Consider the following 13,910-nt stretch of genomic DNA (forward strand, 5'->3'; position numbering starts at 1 on the left):
TCCGGTTCGAGGTGCGGCTTGCTTTGGGTGGCGGCGTTGGGGACGGGACCCTTCCTGCGAGGGGGTTCGCCGTCGCTCGCCTCCGCCTCCTCCGCACGGGCGCTGCTGCGCTGGGGGCGGCCCTCCCACTCTTGGCCGGAGGGCGGTGCCTGGCGGGTGTGCTCCGCCTCCGGCTCCTCCTGCGAGAGGCCGGGTGACTTCCCGGCGGGGCGGGCGCTGGGCAGTGGACGCGCGGCTCGCCAAGACGCACAGCTCGCAGCATCCACCCGCGGATCGTCATGCCGAGGCGGCTCTCTCGGGGCCGGCCGGGGCCGCTCGCTTGCGCCTTCCTCGCCGCCGTGCTGGTGCTGGTGCCCGGGGCGCGCAGCCTCGGCCTCTACACGGCCGACGACCCGCTGGTAGTGCTGGGGGCAGGGACGCTGGAGCGCAGCACCTTCAACTCGAGCAGCGCGTGGGTGGTCGAGTTTTACGCCTCCTGGTGCGGCCACTGCATCCGCTTTGCCCCCACCTGGAAAGCGCTGGCCAAGGATATCCAGGGTAAGCTCCGCCGGAGTCTGCCGAGGCAAGCCTTCGCGGGGAAGTTTTGCCCTCTTGCGGGACGTTCTCTTGGCTCAGTCTCGGCTTCTCCCGACCCCGCCCTCTGCACGAGCTCAGAGGTGCCTTTTCACTTGATCCCGGCTTCGCGTATCGGACAAAGCTAGGTCTTGTCTGGGGGTAGTCGGGGCTTTGAGGGCAATCTGCCGCCACAACCACCCTCCTATTCCCGGCTAGGACAGGTTGCAGCCTCTTCTGGCACAGTTGCATCCACCAACTCCTTCGCCCCACTTGGCTCTAGGACGCTGGCCCCCAGTTTTCCTGGAGTCCACGGGGACGCCGGTCCGTTTCCTTCTTAAAACGCGCCTTCATTTCCCAGTTTGTCTAGCTGATCCCGAGTCCGAGCTCTTACCTCTTTTGCCTCCTCCTGTGTATGTTTTCTCAGAAGTAAGCCTCATTGTGTTCTGTGCGGTTTACTCCCAGGCAATTTGCATAAGAGTGCAGCCTTAAGAGTTTCTTCCTGTTCTCTTCTGTGTTTCCCAGTCTTTCGACACACCCAGGGACAGAGCCAGAAATAATGACTTTAGGCTGGAGTCAGCTCCTCTCAGACTTCTTATCAATGCATGCTGTCCTTGGTAAAAAAACACACACACACTAAGCAGAATCAATCAAGGGAATGCTGGGCTTCAGTTTGGGGACGGGACAGGGCAATTTCCTAGCCCTTGTGATTGAGGTGGGGTGAGGGGGAGAACCCTGCCATTTGAAAAAGTAAAATGTTTGCAAACTCATTCTCTCTGTAATGCCTCCCCTTATGATAGGAAGTATATAACCAGTGGCTTTGCAAATGGTTGGCTACAAGCCCCGCTTTTTTCTCGCTCCAGCCCAAACAGAGGTAACACACTGAGCAATGAAAAGGCATGCTGCTGCTATTCTGTTCGTTTTTCTCCTTAACAGATTTTTGTGTGTGTGTGTGTGTGGTAAGGAAATAGACAGATGAAGTGATGAGAAAACACGAAGGTTATCAGTGGAAGATGTTGCCACCTGGATGACGCCCCCCACCCCCAATTTCTTGAATGAAGCAGGAGATAGTGCAATAAAAGCCTTGTCTGGAAGCACCCATAAGAACATAGAGCCCTGCTGGATTAGACCAAGGGTCCATCTAGTCTAGTACCTTGTTCATACAGTGGCCAACCAGCTGTCGACCAGGGACCCCCCACAAGCAGGACATGGGTGCAATAGCACCCTCCTGCTCACGTTCCCCAGCAACTCGTATATATAGGCTTACTGTCCTGGCTCCCTACTCCCATGGCTCCCTACTTCATTAGTCCTACCGTGCTGTACATTCTTCCTGTGCCAGTATCTTCCCCCCCTCAGTTGCAACAGCAATTGAGTCTTTCAGCAATAACTGATTTAAAACAAAATGCTATTGGGCAGTTGTGAACATACGACAGTGCAAGTGATATTTCTTGCAGTAAATGGAAAATTTAAATAGTATTTTGGTAACCTACCTCATTTCTGGCAATTATTTGTGTACATGCATGTTGCAGGACAATGTAGCGAAAGACTTATCCCTGCCCTAAGGAGTATACAAACCAAATACAGATTTGGAGAATGGGTGTAAAGGCAGCTGAAGGAATGAGCAGCAGTGGTAACAAGGGGTTAATGAAAGCTATATGGCAACTTCAACAAGTTGCATGTTCTGTAGTCCAATGCATGTTCTACAGATGCATTGGACTACAACTCCCACAATCCTTATCCAGCATGGATTGTGGTAGTTGTAGTCTGACACATCTGCGAGACAGCTGGTTGGGGAAGGTTGCAATACAGCTACACATACTTAGCAAGTCCTGTTCAGATGTCTTTCTCTTTCTCTCCTCCTCCCCCATCACTTTTTGGCATGCTTTTTTTAATGCCCCCCCCCATGTTTTTCCTGCCTTCCCTTAAGCCATTCTACTGGGCTACTTTGTATGATACCCTATTTCTTCGATTCTAAGACACACTTTTCCCCCCATATAAACATCTCTAAAAATGGGGTGCGTCTTAGAATCGCGGGTGTGTCTTAGGTTTTTTTTTTCCTGTTGGTGGTACTGAAATTAGTGTGCGTCTTACAGTCGATGGTGTCTTACAGTCGAAGAAATATGGTACTCATGCATACGAGTATATGCCTCAGGAAGCCACAGTAATGTTCTTGCTCAATTCTGATCTGTTTTAGTGTAACTTCACCAAGAGAACATCTGGTGAATTATACCCCTGACTTTTTAATTTTTAAAATATATTTGATCTTGGTATTTGCTCAAGACATAACCTGTAAAGTGCACTCAACCCACTGAGTGCTTCATTACTGATGAGAGTTAAGATGCAAACAGCAGCAACAGTTTTTTTCCGGTGGATTGGGTTGATCTTTGTTTATGTGAAGTGAACCAGCTGTGCATTATTCAATGTGGTGAATTGGTCAAATGAGTTTAAACAAAAAGAACACCCCCACCTAACCACAGCTTAAACCTCTTCTGATTCTCAGTTGCAGGTATCTTAATACTTTAAATCTTTCTACATGATTATTCCTGATATTGTTGCTGGGATGGGTTTTTTTTTAAAAAAAGCATGTCATAAATTCTTTGAGTTATTACTCTCTTTAACACCAAACACTGGATTGTCACTACTTCTTCCATGTTTACACCACTTTAATGTTGTGGTTCCCTCCCTAATCCTCGGCTTGTTTGGTGGCTCTTTATTATGTTTTAGTAATGAGTTTCTGCTTTAGCGTTGATCTATTTCATTGCCTCTGGCTTTGACAATTGCAGTTTGCTGAGTCTTATACATTATATTATATCCAGGTGTTCTGCCATGTGTTTCCTACTCCTTTTCCTTTTGTCCTAATTCACCAATTAATGTACAGAGAGACAGCGTCTGCATATAGGTTCCCTTGGTGGATGGGAAACCCTGCACACACACTACATGTTCAGATTTGACAGACAGTGCAATCCCATGGTGTCTACTCAGAAGTCAGCCCCAGTGAGTTGAATTGAGCTTAACTTCCACATAAATGAGGTTTGCCGATGTGGCACTTGGTAGCAATATACAATGTGGACGTAGGTTGTGTATTTCCATCTGTATTGTGATATTTCTGTCTTGGGCACCCTGTGTGTCTACATTTTTCATTTCACATGGCTCTATCTGGACTGAAACCATGATATCCAATACGGCTTGAATCTTTTTGTATCTAATTATCTTGCATGCCACCCTGAGAACTATTGTTATAGGGGGCAGCTTTTGGAATGACTCAGTGAATACGATCAACTTGTGATCAAATTTTACCTTTGCCTTGAACTCTCTCAGTGACCTTGGGCAAGACCTTAGCGGAGTTAGGCAAGCCACTGTGTCTCAGCATTGGTACTCTCTATGCCAGCCTGTTTTCAGTAGGGTGACAATACTGATGTACAGTAATCCAGGAAAACATGGGCCTTGGCGACACCCCTCTCTGTCCAGAGAGAATGGGCAAATAAAGAGCAGCCTTTCCCAACCTGGCGCCCTCCAGATGCTGTGGATTTCAACTTCCATCAGCCTCAGACACCAAGGCCAATGGTTAGGAATGTTGGGAGCTGTAGTCTGAAGCATCTGGAGATCACCAGGTTGGAGAAGGCTAATCCAGGGTTTATTCTTTATATCAGAGCTTTCCAAATTTTTCATGTTGGCGACACACTTTTTAGACATGCATCATTTCGCGACACAGTAATTCAGTTTTACTAGCAAACCGAAGGTTAAACTAACCCCTTACATTATAAGAGATATGGACACATACGTAAATTGTAATAACAAAATATATGGGGACACAACATATCTCATGAAAACCTTTCATTTATATTTTTAAAAATATATGATTTGTAAGATGATAGTATACATTTCCAAGATTGTTGTCATTTATGAGTAACAATATGTAAATATGTGCAAGAATTAAAAAAAATTGAATAACACCAATAACTACTTACCATTTTAATGAAATGTATGAGGTTGATGGGATGAACACAGCTTTTGAATATTTGGTGGAATATTAGGTAAAGACACTCGCATTTTGTCATCAAGCATTTTTAAGATTCTGCATTTCAGTGTCTTTAAGTTTGTCATTGTTGAAAAGGATACTTCACAAATGTACGTAAGTAGAAAACTGCAGAAGAATTTTTAATGCTTTTTTACCTATGTTTGGATGCATTTTTGATATGCGAATCCAAAATCTGTCTAAGGGCCTTGCTAGACCTACCTTAAAATCCAGGCGTGTGGAGGGGCCAGCCCGCGCTAGATGGAGCGCGGGCTGTCGCTCCAACGGGGGAAAGGAAAGCCCCATTGTGTCGGCCATTTTGTTTTATATTTTAAAGGGGCCATGTGCGCAGGAGCGCACCAACGATAAAGGTAGTGCACCATACTAATTGGCACCTTTGCTGCGTAAAAATGCATGCAAGTTGGTATTGCTGATTTCACATTGACTCAGAGGTTTTTCGTTACGTTCGCGCGACACACCTACACACTGCAGCCGATACACTAATGTGTCACGACACACAGTTTGGAAAGCTCTGCTTTATATACTTCGTAAACCGCCCAGAAAGCTTCTGCTATGGGGAGGTATATAAATGTAATAAATCAAATCAAATTCTTGTTATGCACAAATTCTAAAGGTGGAGATACAGGAAGCTGCACTTGGGGGTGGGACCAATTGCCTTACCTTTGCTAAAGAGCCCAAGCTGCTGTCTTTTCCAAGCTAGGTCAATACTTCCCCCCCCCCCCCAGGCCTTTTGAACATTTTAAACATTTAGGCTGTTTACCCCTATACGTATGTGTGTGTAGTTAGTGGTAGAGTGGACAAATGCAAAAGAGCGTGCGACTCTTGCGCCTTTAAGACTTGTGGAGAAGAGGGAATTTCAGCAAGTGAAGCTCCTCACACAAGCCGCACCTGCCCATGTGCATTGGCTCTGACCTCTGTTGCATCTAACCACCCTACTTACTGACTTTGGAAAGATTTATAGCATTGGCTTACGTATCTCTGAAATGAAGTTGTTCTGGCAGTTTATTAAAAGCCTATCGAATGACATAGACGGCTTCGTGTAATATTTTGTTTGATCCCTTGCAGTATTAAAAAAATCAACGTAATTGCATCCAGATAAATGTCAAAACTGCATAAATTTTTGATGATGTACGGCTTGTTTCAGGTTATCACAAAAGGGTGATCACAGCTTTCTGTGTTGTTCTAAAGTGATTAAAGACTGTCATAAGACAGATGTGTCTGCTCTTGTAAAAACAACAACAATCAACCTTGTGAAATGCTCACAGTGATGACAGGAGTTTGATCAGCTGCTCTAACTTGACATACTAGATAATTGTTAAAATGTAACTCATTAAGATTAGGTCATTTCAAGACTTCTAGGAGCTACCTGTTCTTGCTTGATTGAAGAAGGCAACAGATTCATGTAGTTTTGGGTCTTGATTCTTGGGGCCTGTTTATACATTCACCAGTGTGAAGTCATCAAGATATTCCTGAATGGCAGCATTTTAGGCTGCAGATGGGAGCATTCCATCTTTAACACATGCCCAAGCACACAAAATGTGTGCATATAACAATAGTAGGGCAGAGGGAAGGGTTCAGCCTGGCTTTCTCCTTACAATCCATGCCATCCATCAACATTTTGGGATGTTATAGTCCAGAAAAAGCATTACCACTTGATTTTCCTGCCTGTGTAAGCATGCCAATGTCGGACTGCTTAAGGAGACAGGGGAAGATTGTAGAGGAGGCATGTTATTCTTGAACTCTGCCTTCTACCTGGCTGATGTCTGATGTTGGTGTTTTTTGTGGGTGCATTTAGGTCAGGAGGGATTGGCTCTGTGCTCCTTCGCTTGTGGTGTTGCGGATCAGTGAGAGAGCCTCAATATTTTTCACACCCCTTTATATCTGAGGGCAAGTTTACTCAGTTGGTTTGGTGTGTAGGTTCCGCATGTGGTGATGGGACTTGTACGTCCTCCTCCATAGAGATGGATAGATGAACCAAGGCCTAACTGCATCTATTTGATTGCAGGAGTGCCATGTCCACAACCAAAGATTGGATGGATTTATTTATTTATTTATTACATTTTTATACCGCCCAATAGCCGAAGCTCTCTGGGCGGTTCACAAAAACATAATAGCTGGTTCTTTTTTCACCCAGTGTGTCCTGAACCTGGTGCGGGGGGGAGAAAGGGGTTACAGCAGGAGGACATAGCATTAGGCGAAGTAAGGCTGCAGATTTCAGACTACATTAAAGAGTGTAAAATTCTTAATTTCTAAATGTATTGCTGTATTTTTATTGTGGAGGAGGGCACTATTTGGATTATCTGCTTCCAATTATAAAATCAAATATATTGGGCTGGCAACTGGATCATTGATTTGTTTTTGCCTACTAACAATTTTGCTATATTTTTGCAGCTTTCTTAGGTTGGAATCCTAAACACATTTATGAGGGAGTAAACCCCGTTGAGATTGATGGCATTTACTTCTGGGTAAACAGGTTTAGGATTGTGCTGTTAAAGAAAGTATTATCTGGATATATGCTGTCCCCTTTGAGACCAAAATTACTCCTAGTTTATTCCAGGAATGGAACTGTGATCTAATTTAAGAAGAGCAGGCATACCCTTGTGCCTGTTAAAGTGGTAGTAATAAATTTCTTTATAGAGTGGCACATTCCACAAGGGCAGCCAATATGTGTAAACACTTTTTTCCTTTGCTTTTCTCTGCCCCTGTGTGTTTATATCCTGGTGCCCTCCAGATGTGTTGGATTGCATCTCGTATAATTCCCAGCCAGCAGTACCATTGGCCATCCTGGTTGGGAATTATGTGTGATGCAGTGCAACACATAGAATCATAGAATAGCAGAGTTGGAAGGGGCCTACAAGGCCATCGAGTCCAACCCCCTGCTGAATGCAGGAATCCACGCTAAAGCATCCCTGACAAAGGGTTGTCCAGCTGCCTCTTGAATGCCTCTAGTGTAGGAGAGCCCACAACCTCCCTAGGTAACTGATTCCATTGTCTACTGCTCTAACAGTCAGGAAGTTTTTCCTGATGTCCAGCTGGAATCTGGCTTCCTTTAACTTCCCTTTAACAGGGTGCCAGTTTGGGGAAGGCTGATATATATTAATACACTCCAAACTGCCATGAGAACTGCTAGCATGCAGTTTGCAAAAACAATAAAAGGGTTCTGTGAGCCCGGATTCCATGCCCACAGAGGAAGCTTCCTGCTCTGGCCTTGCCTCTTTACAGTATGTCTCTGCTGGGGATGGGTAATTTTGCTGCATTGGATGTGACTGCATTACCCCCACTGCAGAGGTGGTGTAGAATTATCTGTTTTTTTCAGAGGAGAGTGCCCATTGTGTCTCTGCTCTGCTTAGTTGCTTATAGTCATAAGGCACACCCGGATCAGTGACTTGTGCAGAATCAGACAGGGTGGGCAACTCTTGCTATTCCAAATGTCTGATTGCTTCAAAAGGAAGCCTTTTCAGATGTGTCTCCAATTCATTCAGGAAATTGATGAGGTGTGCCTCAGCAATCAGACAATGGGAAGCAATGGGAGATACTAACTGGTTCATAAACTGCTCCATAATCTAGCAAAAATGGGATCTAGCTTATGAAGGCATATGACACAGTAAATGCCTTCATTTTAATGACATCATGGGTTTCCTCCTCCTCCCAGAGTTACATAAAGAACTCTATTTAAGTTAGAAGATTGGATAACGACATTTCAAATCCAAAGTTTAATCTGAATCAACAGTTGTATATGGCCAGCCCAAGTCCTGCAAATAATTATTCATAGTAGCGGACTTCTCCCACTGCTCTGTTCGATGGTGCTGTTCCCCCCTCCCTCACTGGCTATCCATGTGAACTGCTAAAACGGCCTCCTTAGTATGGGTTCATACTGGTGCTTTAACTCTGGGCCTCGCAGCCCCCAACATAGCACTCTGCTCGTATCACATTCTCTCTCCCTTCTGGCCTTGAAGCTTTCTTTTGAACTAGGATATATAAACCTGTCTATTTGTATCTCTAAGCAGTAAGTCTTGATTCAGTTCATTAATTTCAATTAATCCCATTTGTACCTCACTTAACTCTGAACAAAATGACTCTCTCTTAGACTGATGCTGCAATGAAAAAACACCCTGTACCGTTTAAAATGTTGCAACAAGTCTGTATCTCTTCACAAGTCTGCACTATATCAATGCACCAATTTATTGGAGAAATCTCATCACTTGCTATTCTCTGTTTCGTTATTAATTGTACATTTTGGGTATGCTAGAGCTGGCAGTTTTTTCATGTATCATCACATTTGTAATATGTATCCTTCCATGGAATTCCTTTAAAACTTTAGTTGAAGCAGATGGCTGAGGTGCTCCTTGGATTGCGTTTCCACTGCAGTCCCAAATAGCAACACCATGGCAGGATCTACACTACTGCTTATAACAGTTTTTAATGGTTATGACAACTGTTCAGGCCCAGGACACATTACATATACAGTTTTCATACCGTTTTAAAAGTGTTATATCCTGCTTGGTGTAGATCAGTCCCATGAGTTAGCTTTCAAGATGGCTGCGTCCATAGATCCTGTGAGTTTTGCCATCATAGGACATATGTGTACAATGTAGGCACAGTCTATGTGCACAGTAGAATCTCAGGATTAAACCTCCAAGAGGAAGAAAAAAATCCTCCTTGCCTCCTGCTGTGGCCAATGTGAGCCAGCAGGGCTTTTGAATCAGCGAATCATCTGTCTTTCACTCCATCCATGAGCTCCAATTAGGATTGGAGCTAGAATGACCTGGCCTCCCATTTCAAGAGAGATGACCTTCCCCCACCTGGTGCCCTCCAGGTGTTTAGACAACTCTCAGCTTTCCTGACCATTAGCCATGCCAATGGAGGGCAGCAGGTAGGGGAAGGCTGTGATATAGCTTAGAAGGTTACACACAGGTGGCTTAATGGATCTGCATGTCTCCCCTCATGCCAAGGTTGTCTCCAGAAATACACTGGCAGTCCTTTTGCTAATTTATTTATTTTATTACATTTATATACCGCCCCATATCCGAAGCTCTCTCAGTTCCTTAATTTAAATTAATTCCATTTATACCTCACTTAACTCTGAACAAAATCACTCTCTCTTAGACTGATGCTGCAATGAAAAAGAACACCCTGTACCATTTAAAATGGCTGCAATTAAGACTTCCTAAATCACTTTGCCAGCTGCAGAGGTGTGGCCACCGCCGGGTGGAGGAGCATGGCAGCTGTTCAGAGATGTAAAGCCTTGCTAGGTTAAAGCAGGAAGTGAAGAATGCTTCCATCCCTTTGAAGCCTGCAAGAGGGAATTTTAGGTATTCTGGCTTGACTTCAAGATGGTGTGACTTCCTCTTTACTAGTAGTGATGATACAAGTAGTTTTATGTCTCAGCTGAGACGTGGCATTCGTCACTGTGCTCTAGCAACAGAATAGAGCATCAGAACGGATTCAAAGTGGTACTTGTTTCAATTAGGACTTTAATGTGACTCTAAAACCAATGATGACCAGAATGCTCATGTGCGTTACAAACGCCTCCTCAGCTTTGACTTCTCTGTGAACAATGATGAAACCTCAACATAAATTACCATTGAGAGGTGAGTTGAGTAATGAAAAGGTCCTAGGTTTCCACCAAGCCTGCTAATCGATAAGGCAGAGGTTTTCCAGCTTGGCTTCCCACTAAAGCAGGTTTCCCCAAACTGGTAACCTTCAGATGTTTGGGTCCACAACTTCCCTCAGCCCCAGCCAGGATGGCCAATAGTCGGAGATTTTAATCAGGTCTTCGATGTTATTATAGTTTAAAACTGGTTATGTGTCCGTGTGCTGTCTGTTTATGTTTGTATGTAAACAGTTTTTGTATTATGTGTAATATTGTATTTTAAGATGTGTAATCTTTGTAAATGCCCAGAGAGCTTTAGCTACAAGGGAGGGGTGGTGGTGGTGGTTATAGAAATGTAATCAGTGCAATGCTGAGAGCTGTAGTCCAAAAGATCTGGAGGGCTCCACATTGGAGAAGGCTACACTAAGGATCTAGCGTACCCTGTCCTTTTAAGCTCCCAGAGGGACTGTATGTGCAATGAATTCCCCCAAGGACAGCAGCCAGACTTTCTACACTTCACAGAACTGAGGGAAAACAGTGTGGAGACAATTGGCCAAGGTCATCTCTTCAGATTAGGATGCAGCTCTGTTCAGAACTCAGTTCCACGGGGAGGATGGAAAATCACTGTCCAAGTTCAGTGTAATTGCAGGTAAATGCTGATGAGCATTGCTTTGCTCATGAAGAAAGAAGTTATTTTTGATAAGCGATAGTTAACCTTGGAAACTTTTGCTATGTCATGTTGGGAAGGCTGTAATGACAGTGTGTCCGGGTTAAAAAAAAATACACATAGCGAATCTATGGAGGATAGATGCAGCAGTAGATTTTATAGGGAGCACGATCAGGGAGTCAATTTCTGTTTTATTTTTATTTGATCTAAAGTGTAGAATCTGGAAAGGAAATGATCATGGAATGCTTGCCCGCAGTATGCTGTTAGAGCAGTATGACAGTGGAACCAGTTACCTAGGGAGGTTGTGGGCTCTCCCACATTAGAGGCCTTCAAGAGGCAGCTGGACAAGCATCTGTCGGGGTTGCTTTAGGGCGGATTCCTGCCTTCAGCAGGGGGTTGGACTTGATGGCCTTGTACGTCCCTTCCAACTCTGCTATTCTATGATTCTATGTCAAAGACAAAAGTGGGGGGAACAAATATTTTAGGGTAAAACTCTTACTGCCAGTAACTAAAGCCTTAGGAGAGCCATTTTCCATTTAAAATGGGTGTGGGGTGGAAACGGTGTAAAAGCTGGGAATCAATCAAATGTTTCGTGGTTAGGTGGGAAGTGGGGGAGAAGGGGCACAGCCACCTGGGGAATCCCAAGAGGACGAGACTTGACCACAGCCCTTGACGTAGTGCTTGCCCAGGACAACAGACCCAAATATTTACCCAACCTTTGCATTTAAGTCCAGACCTCCTAACCTCACCTGCTTGGAATTGGCATTGTGGTTTTTAGTCGGTCCCCGGTACATTGCGGCTTCCAGGCTTGTTAATCATCACAGATAGCCCAATCTCTTCCCATCCACACTCCAGCCAGTTCACATGGCATCTGCCAGACATGCCATAGATCTGGCTGTTAGAAATACTTGCCTTCACTGACGCAGGCAAGTGGGAATAACTCTGATAAGGAAAGAACTTGATTAACCCAGCTGGTTGGAGCTGGGATGGATTCCTTGCCAATTACAGTTTTGGGTCGACAGGACAGGTATTTATTTATTATATTTTTATATCGCCCCATAGCTGAAGCTCTCTGGGCGGTTTACAACAGTTAAAAACAGTGAACATTAAAAACAAATATACAAAATTTAAAACCACCAAAAGTATAAAAAACAACAATATCCATTTAAAACTACTATTCTCGGGTCAGTTAAAAACTCAGCATATGTTGTTAAATGCTGTTAAATGCCTGGGAGAAGAGAAAAGTCTTAACCTGGTGCCGAAAAGATAACAATGTTGGCGCCAGGCGAGCCTCGTCAGAGATCATTCCATAATTGGGGGGCCACCACTGGGAAGGCCCTCTCCCTTGTTGCCATCCTCCGAGCTTCCCTCGGAGGAGGACCTTAAATGCTGAGCGCAGTGTACGGTAGGTTCATGTCAGGAGAGGCATTCCATCAGGTATGGTGGTCCCAAGCCGTGTAAGGCTTTATAGATTAAAACCAGTACCTTGAATCAGGCTCGTAAGCATACAGGCAGCCAATGCAAGGGGGGCAGAATCTATGTTATATGTTTGAACCTTCTGGTTCCGGTTATCAATCTGACCGCTGCATTTTGCACAAGCTGCAGCTTCTGAACCATCTTCAAAGGCAGCCCCATGTAGAGCACATTGCAGTAATCTAATTTGGAGGTTACCAGGGCATGGACGACTGAAGCTAGGTTACAGATAGGGGTGTAGCTGGGCCACCAACTGAAGTTGGTAGAAGGCACTCCATGCCACCAAGGCCACCTGAGCTTTAAAAGACAGAGATGGTTCTAGGAGAACCCCCAAGCTATGGACCTGCTCCACCAGAGAGGGTGCAACCCCATCCAGAACAGGTTGAACACCCACCATCCAGTCAGAGGAACCACCCACTAACAGCATCTCAGTCTTGTCTGGATTGAATTTCAGTTTATTAGCCCTCATCCAGTCCATTGTCAAGCCAGGCACTGGTTCAGCACATCCACAGCCTCACCTGATGAAGATGAAAAGGAGACTGGTGACAACACACTCCAAAATTCTGGATGACCACACCCAACGGTTTCATGTTTAGTGGTCAGGTGGAAAGCAGGATATATTATTCTTATTATTCTTATTATTATTAACATTTATATACCACCCCATAGCTGAAGCTCCCTGGGCGGTTGACACAGATTAAAAACACTGAATATTAAAAAATCTGTATACAAAATTTAAAAGCACAAAATTTAAATATATATACACACACACACACACACACACACACACACACACACACACATATTTAAAACAACTATAAACTCTCAGCAGATATCTAATTACCACTGCAGTCTTTTAATTGATTAAAAAGGTGTCCATGGCAATGCAACAGATTTTTTAAAAAATGTAATTGTGTGTTTAAAATATCACTGATAGCAATGGCAATTTATTTAAAATACTTTTAGACCGCCCTTTAAAGCTGAAGATGTTATTATCATGTCCCAAAACACTTCCATGGCCCTTGGAATTTGTATTGTGTTAGAAACAGTGCACTGGAACATAGTGAATTTGAGATTGCTTCTACCTAGCCTCTCTTACCGGGGTTTTTTAAAGTTATCTCTGTAACCACAAGGGCCAATTTAGAACATGATCCAGTTAAAACGAAGACCTCTGAGTTCTATTGATTCCAATGCAGAGGAGGGGAAGAGTGATTAACTCTGTCATTTATTGAAACCAACGTAATCAGAAAGCCTTTGTTTTTAAGAGTCAGTCCTTCTGATTCTTTTTTCTTTGGTAAGGACTTATGGTCCATGCAAATGCCTGTATGAGCGATGGATACGTGACCTTTCATTGACTCAGATCTGTCATCTTTTGATGATATGTTCATTGTGTTCATTTGTAGTCATGTAGTCATTCCTGGTGATTTGTACCTTTGCAGTAATGTATTCATTCCTGGTGATTTGTCCTTTTCCATTTGGAGGTGTGGCAGGACATCTTTTTTTCTTTCTCCTTTGAAGTGTTTCTCATATGTTTTGGGGGCACCTTTTGCAGAAGTAATAATTCATGAATGGATTGCCAAGTGGGAATG

At 44.1% G+C, this 13,910-nt stretch overlaps 1 protein-coding gene across 1 annotated transcript in view; it reads left to right on the forward strand.

Moving 5' to 3' along the window:
* The first annotated feature begins 278 nt into the window (after positions 1-278).
* The window catches only part of QSOX1 (quiescin sulfhydryl oxidase 1), a 75,956-nt gene continuing 62,324 nt past the window's right edge, over positions 279-13,910 (forward strand). The window contains exon 1 of the mRNA XM_063130606.1: positions 279-537. Coding sequence (XP_062986676.1) covers positions 279-537 — 259 coding nt within the window. The remainder of the gene's footprint in view (positions 538-13,910) is intronic.

The sequence above is a fragment of the Elgaria multicarinata genome, chromosome 1 (genome assembly GCF_023053635.1).
Source record: "Elgaria multicarinata webbii isolate HBS135686 ecotype San Diego chromosome 1, rElgMul1.1.pri, whole genome shotgun sequence".
Classification (NCBI taxonomy): Eukaryota; Metazoa; Chordata; class Lepidosauria; order Squamata; family Anguidae; genus Elgaria; species Elgaria multicarinata.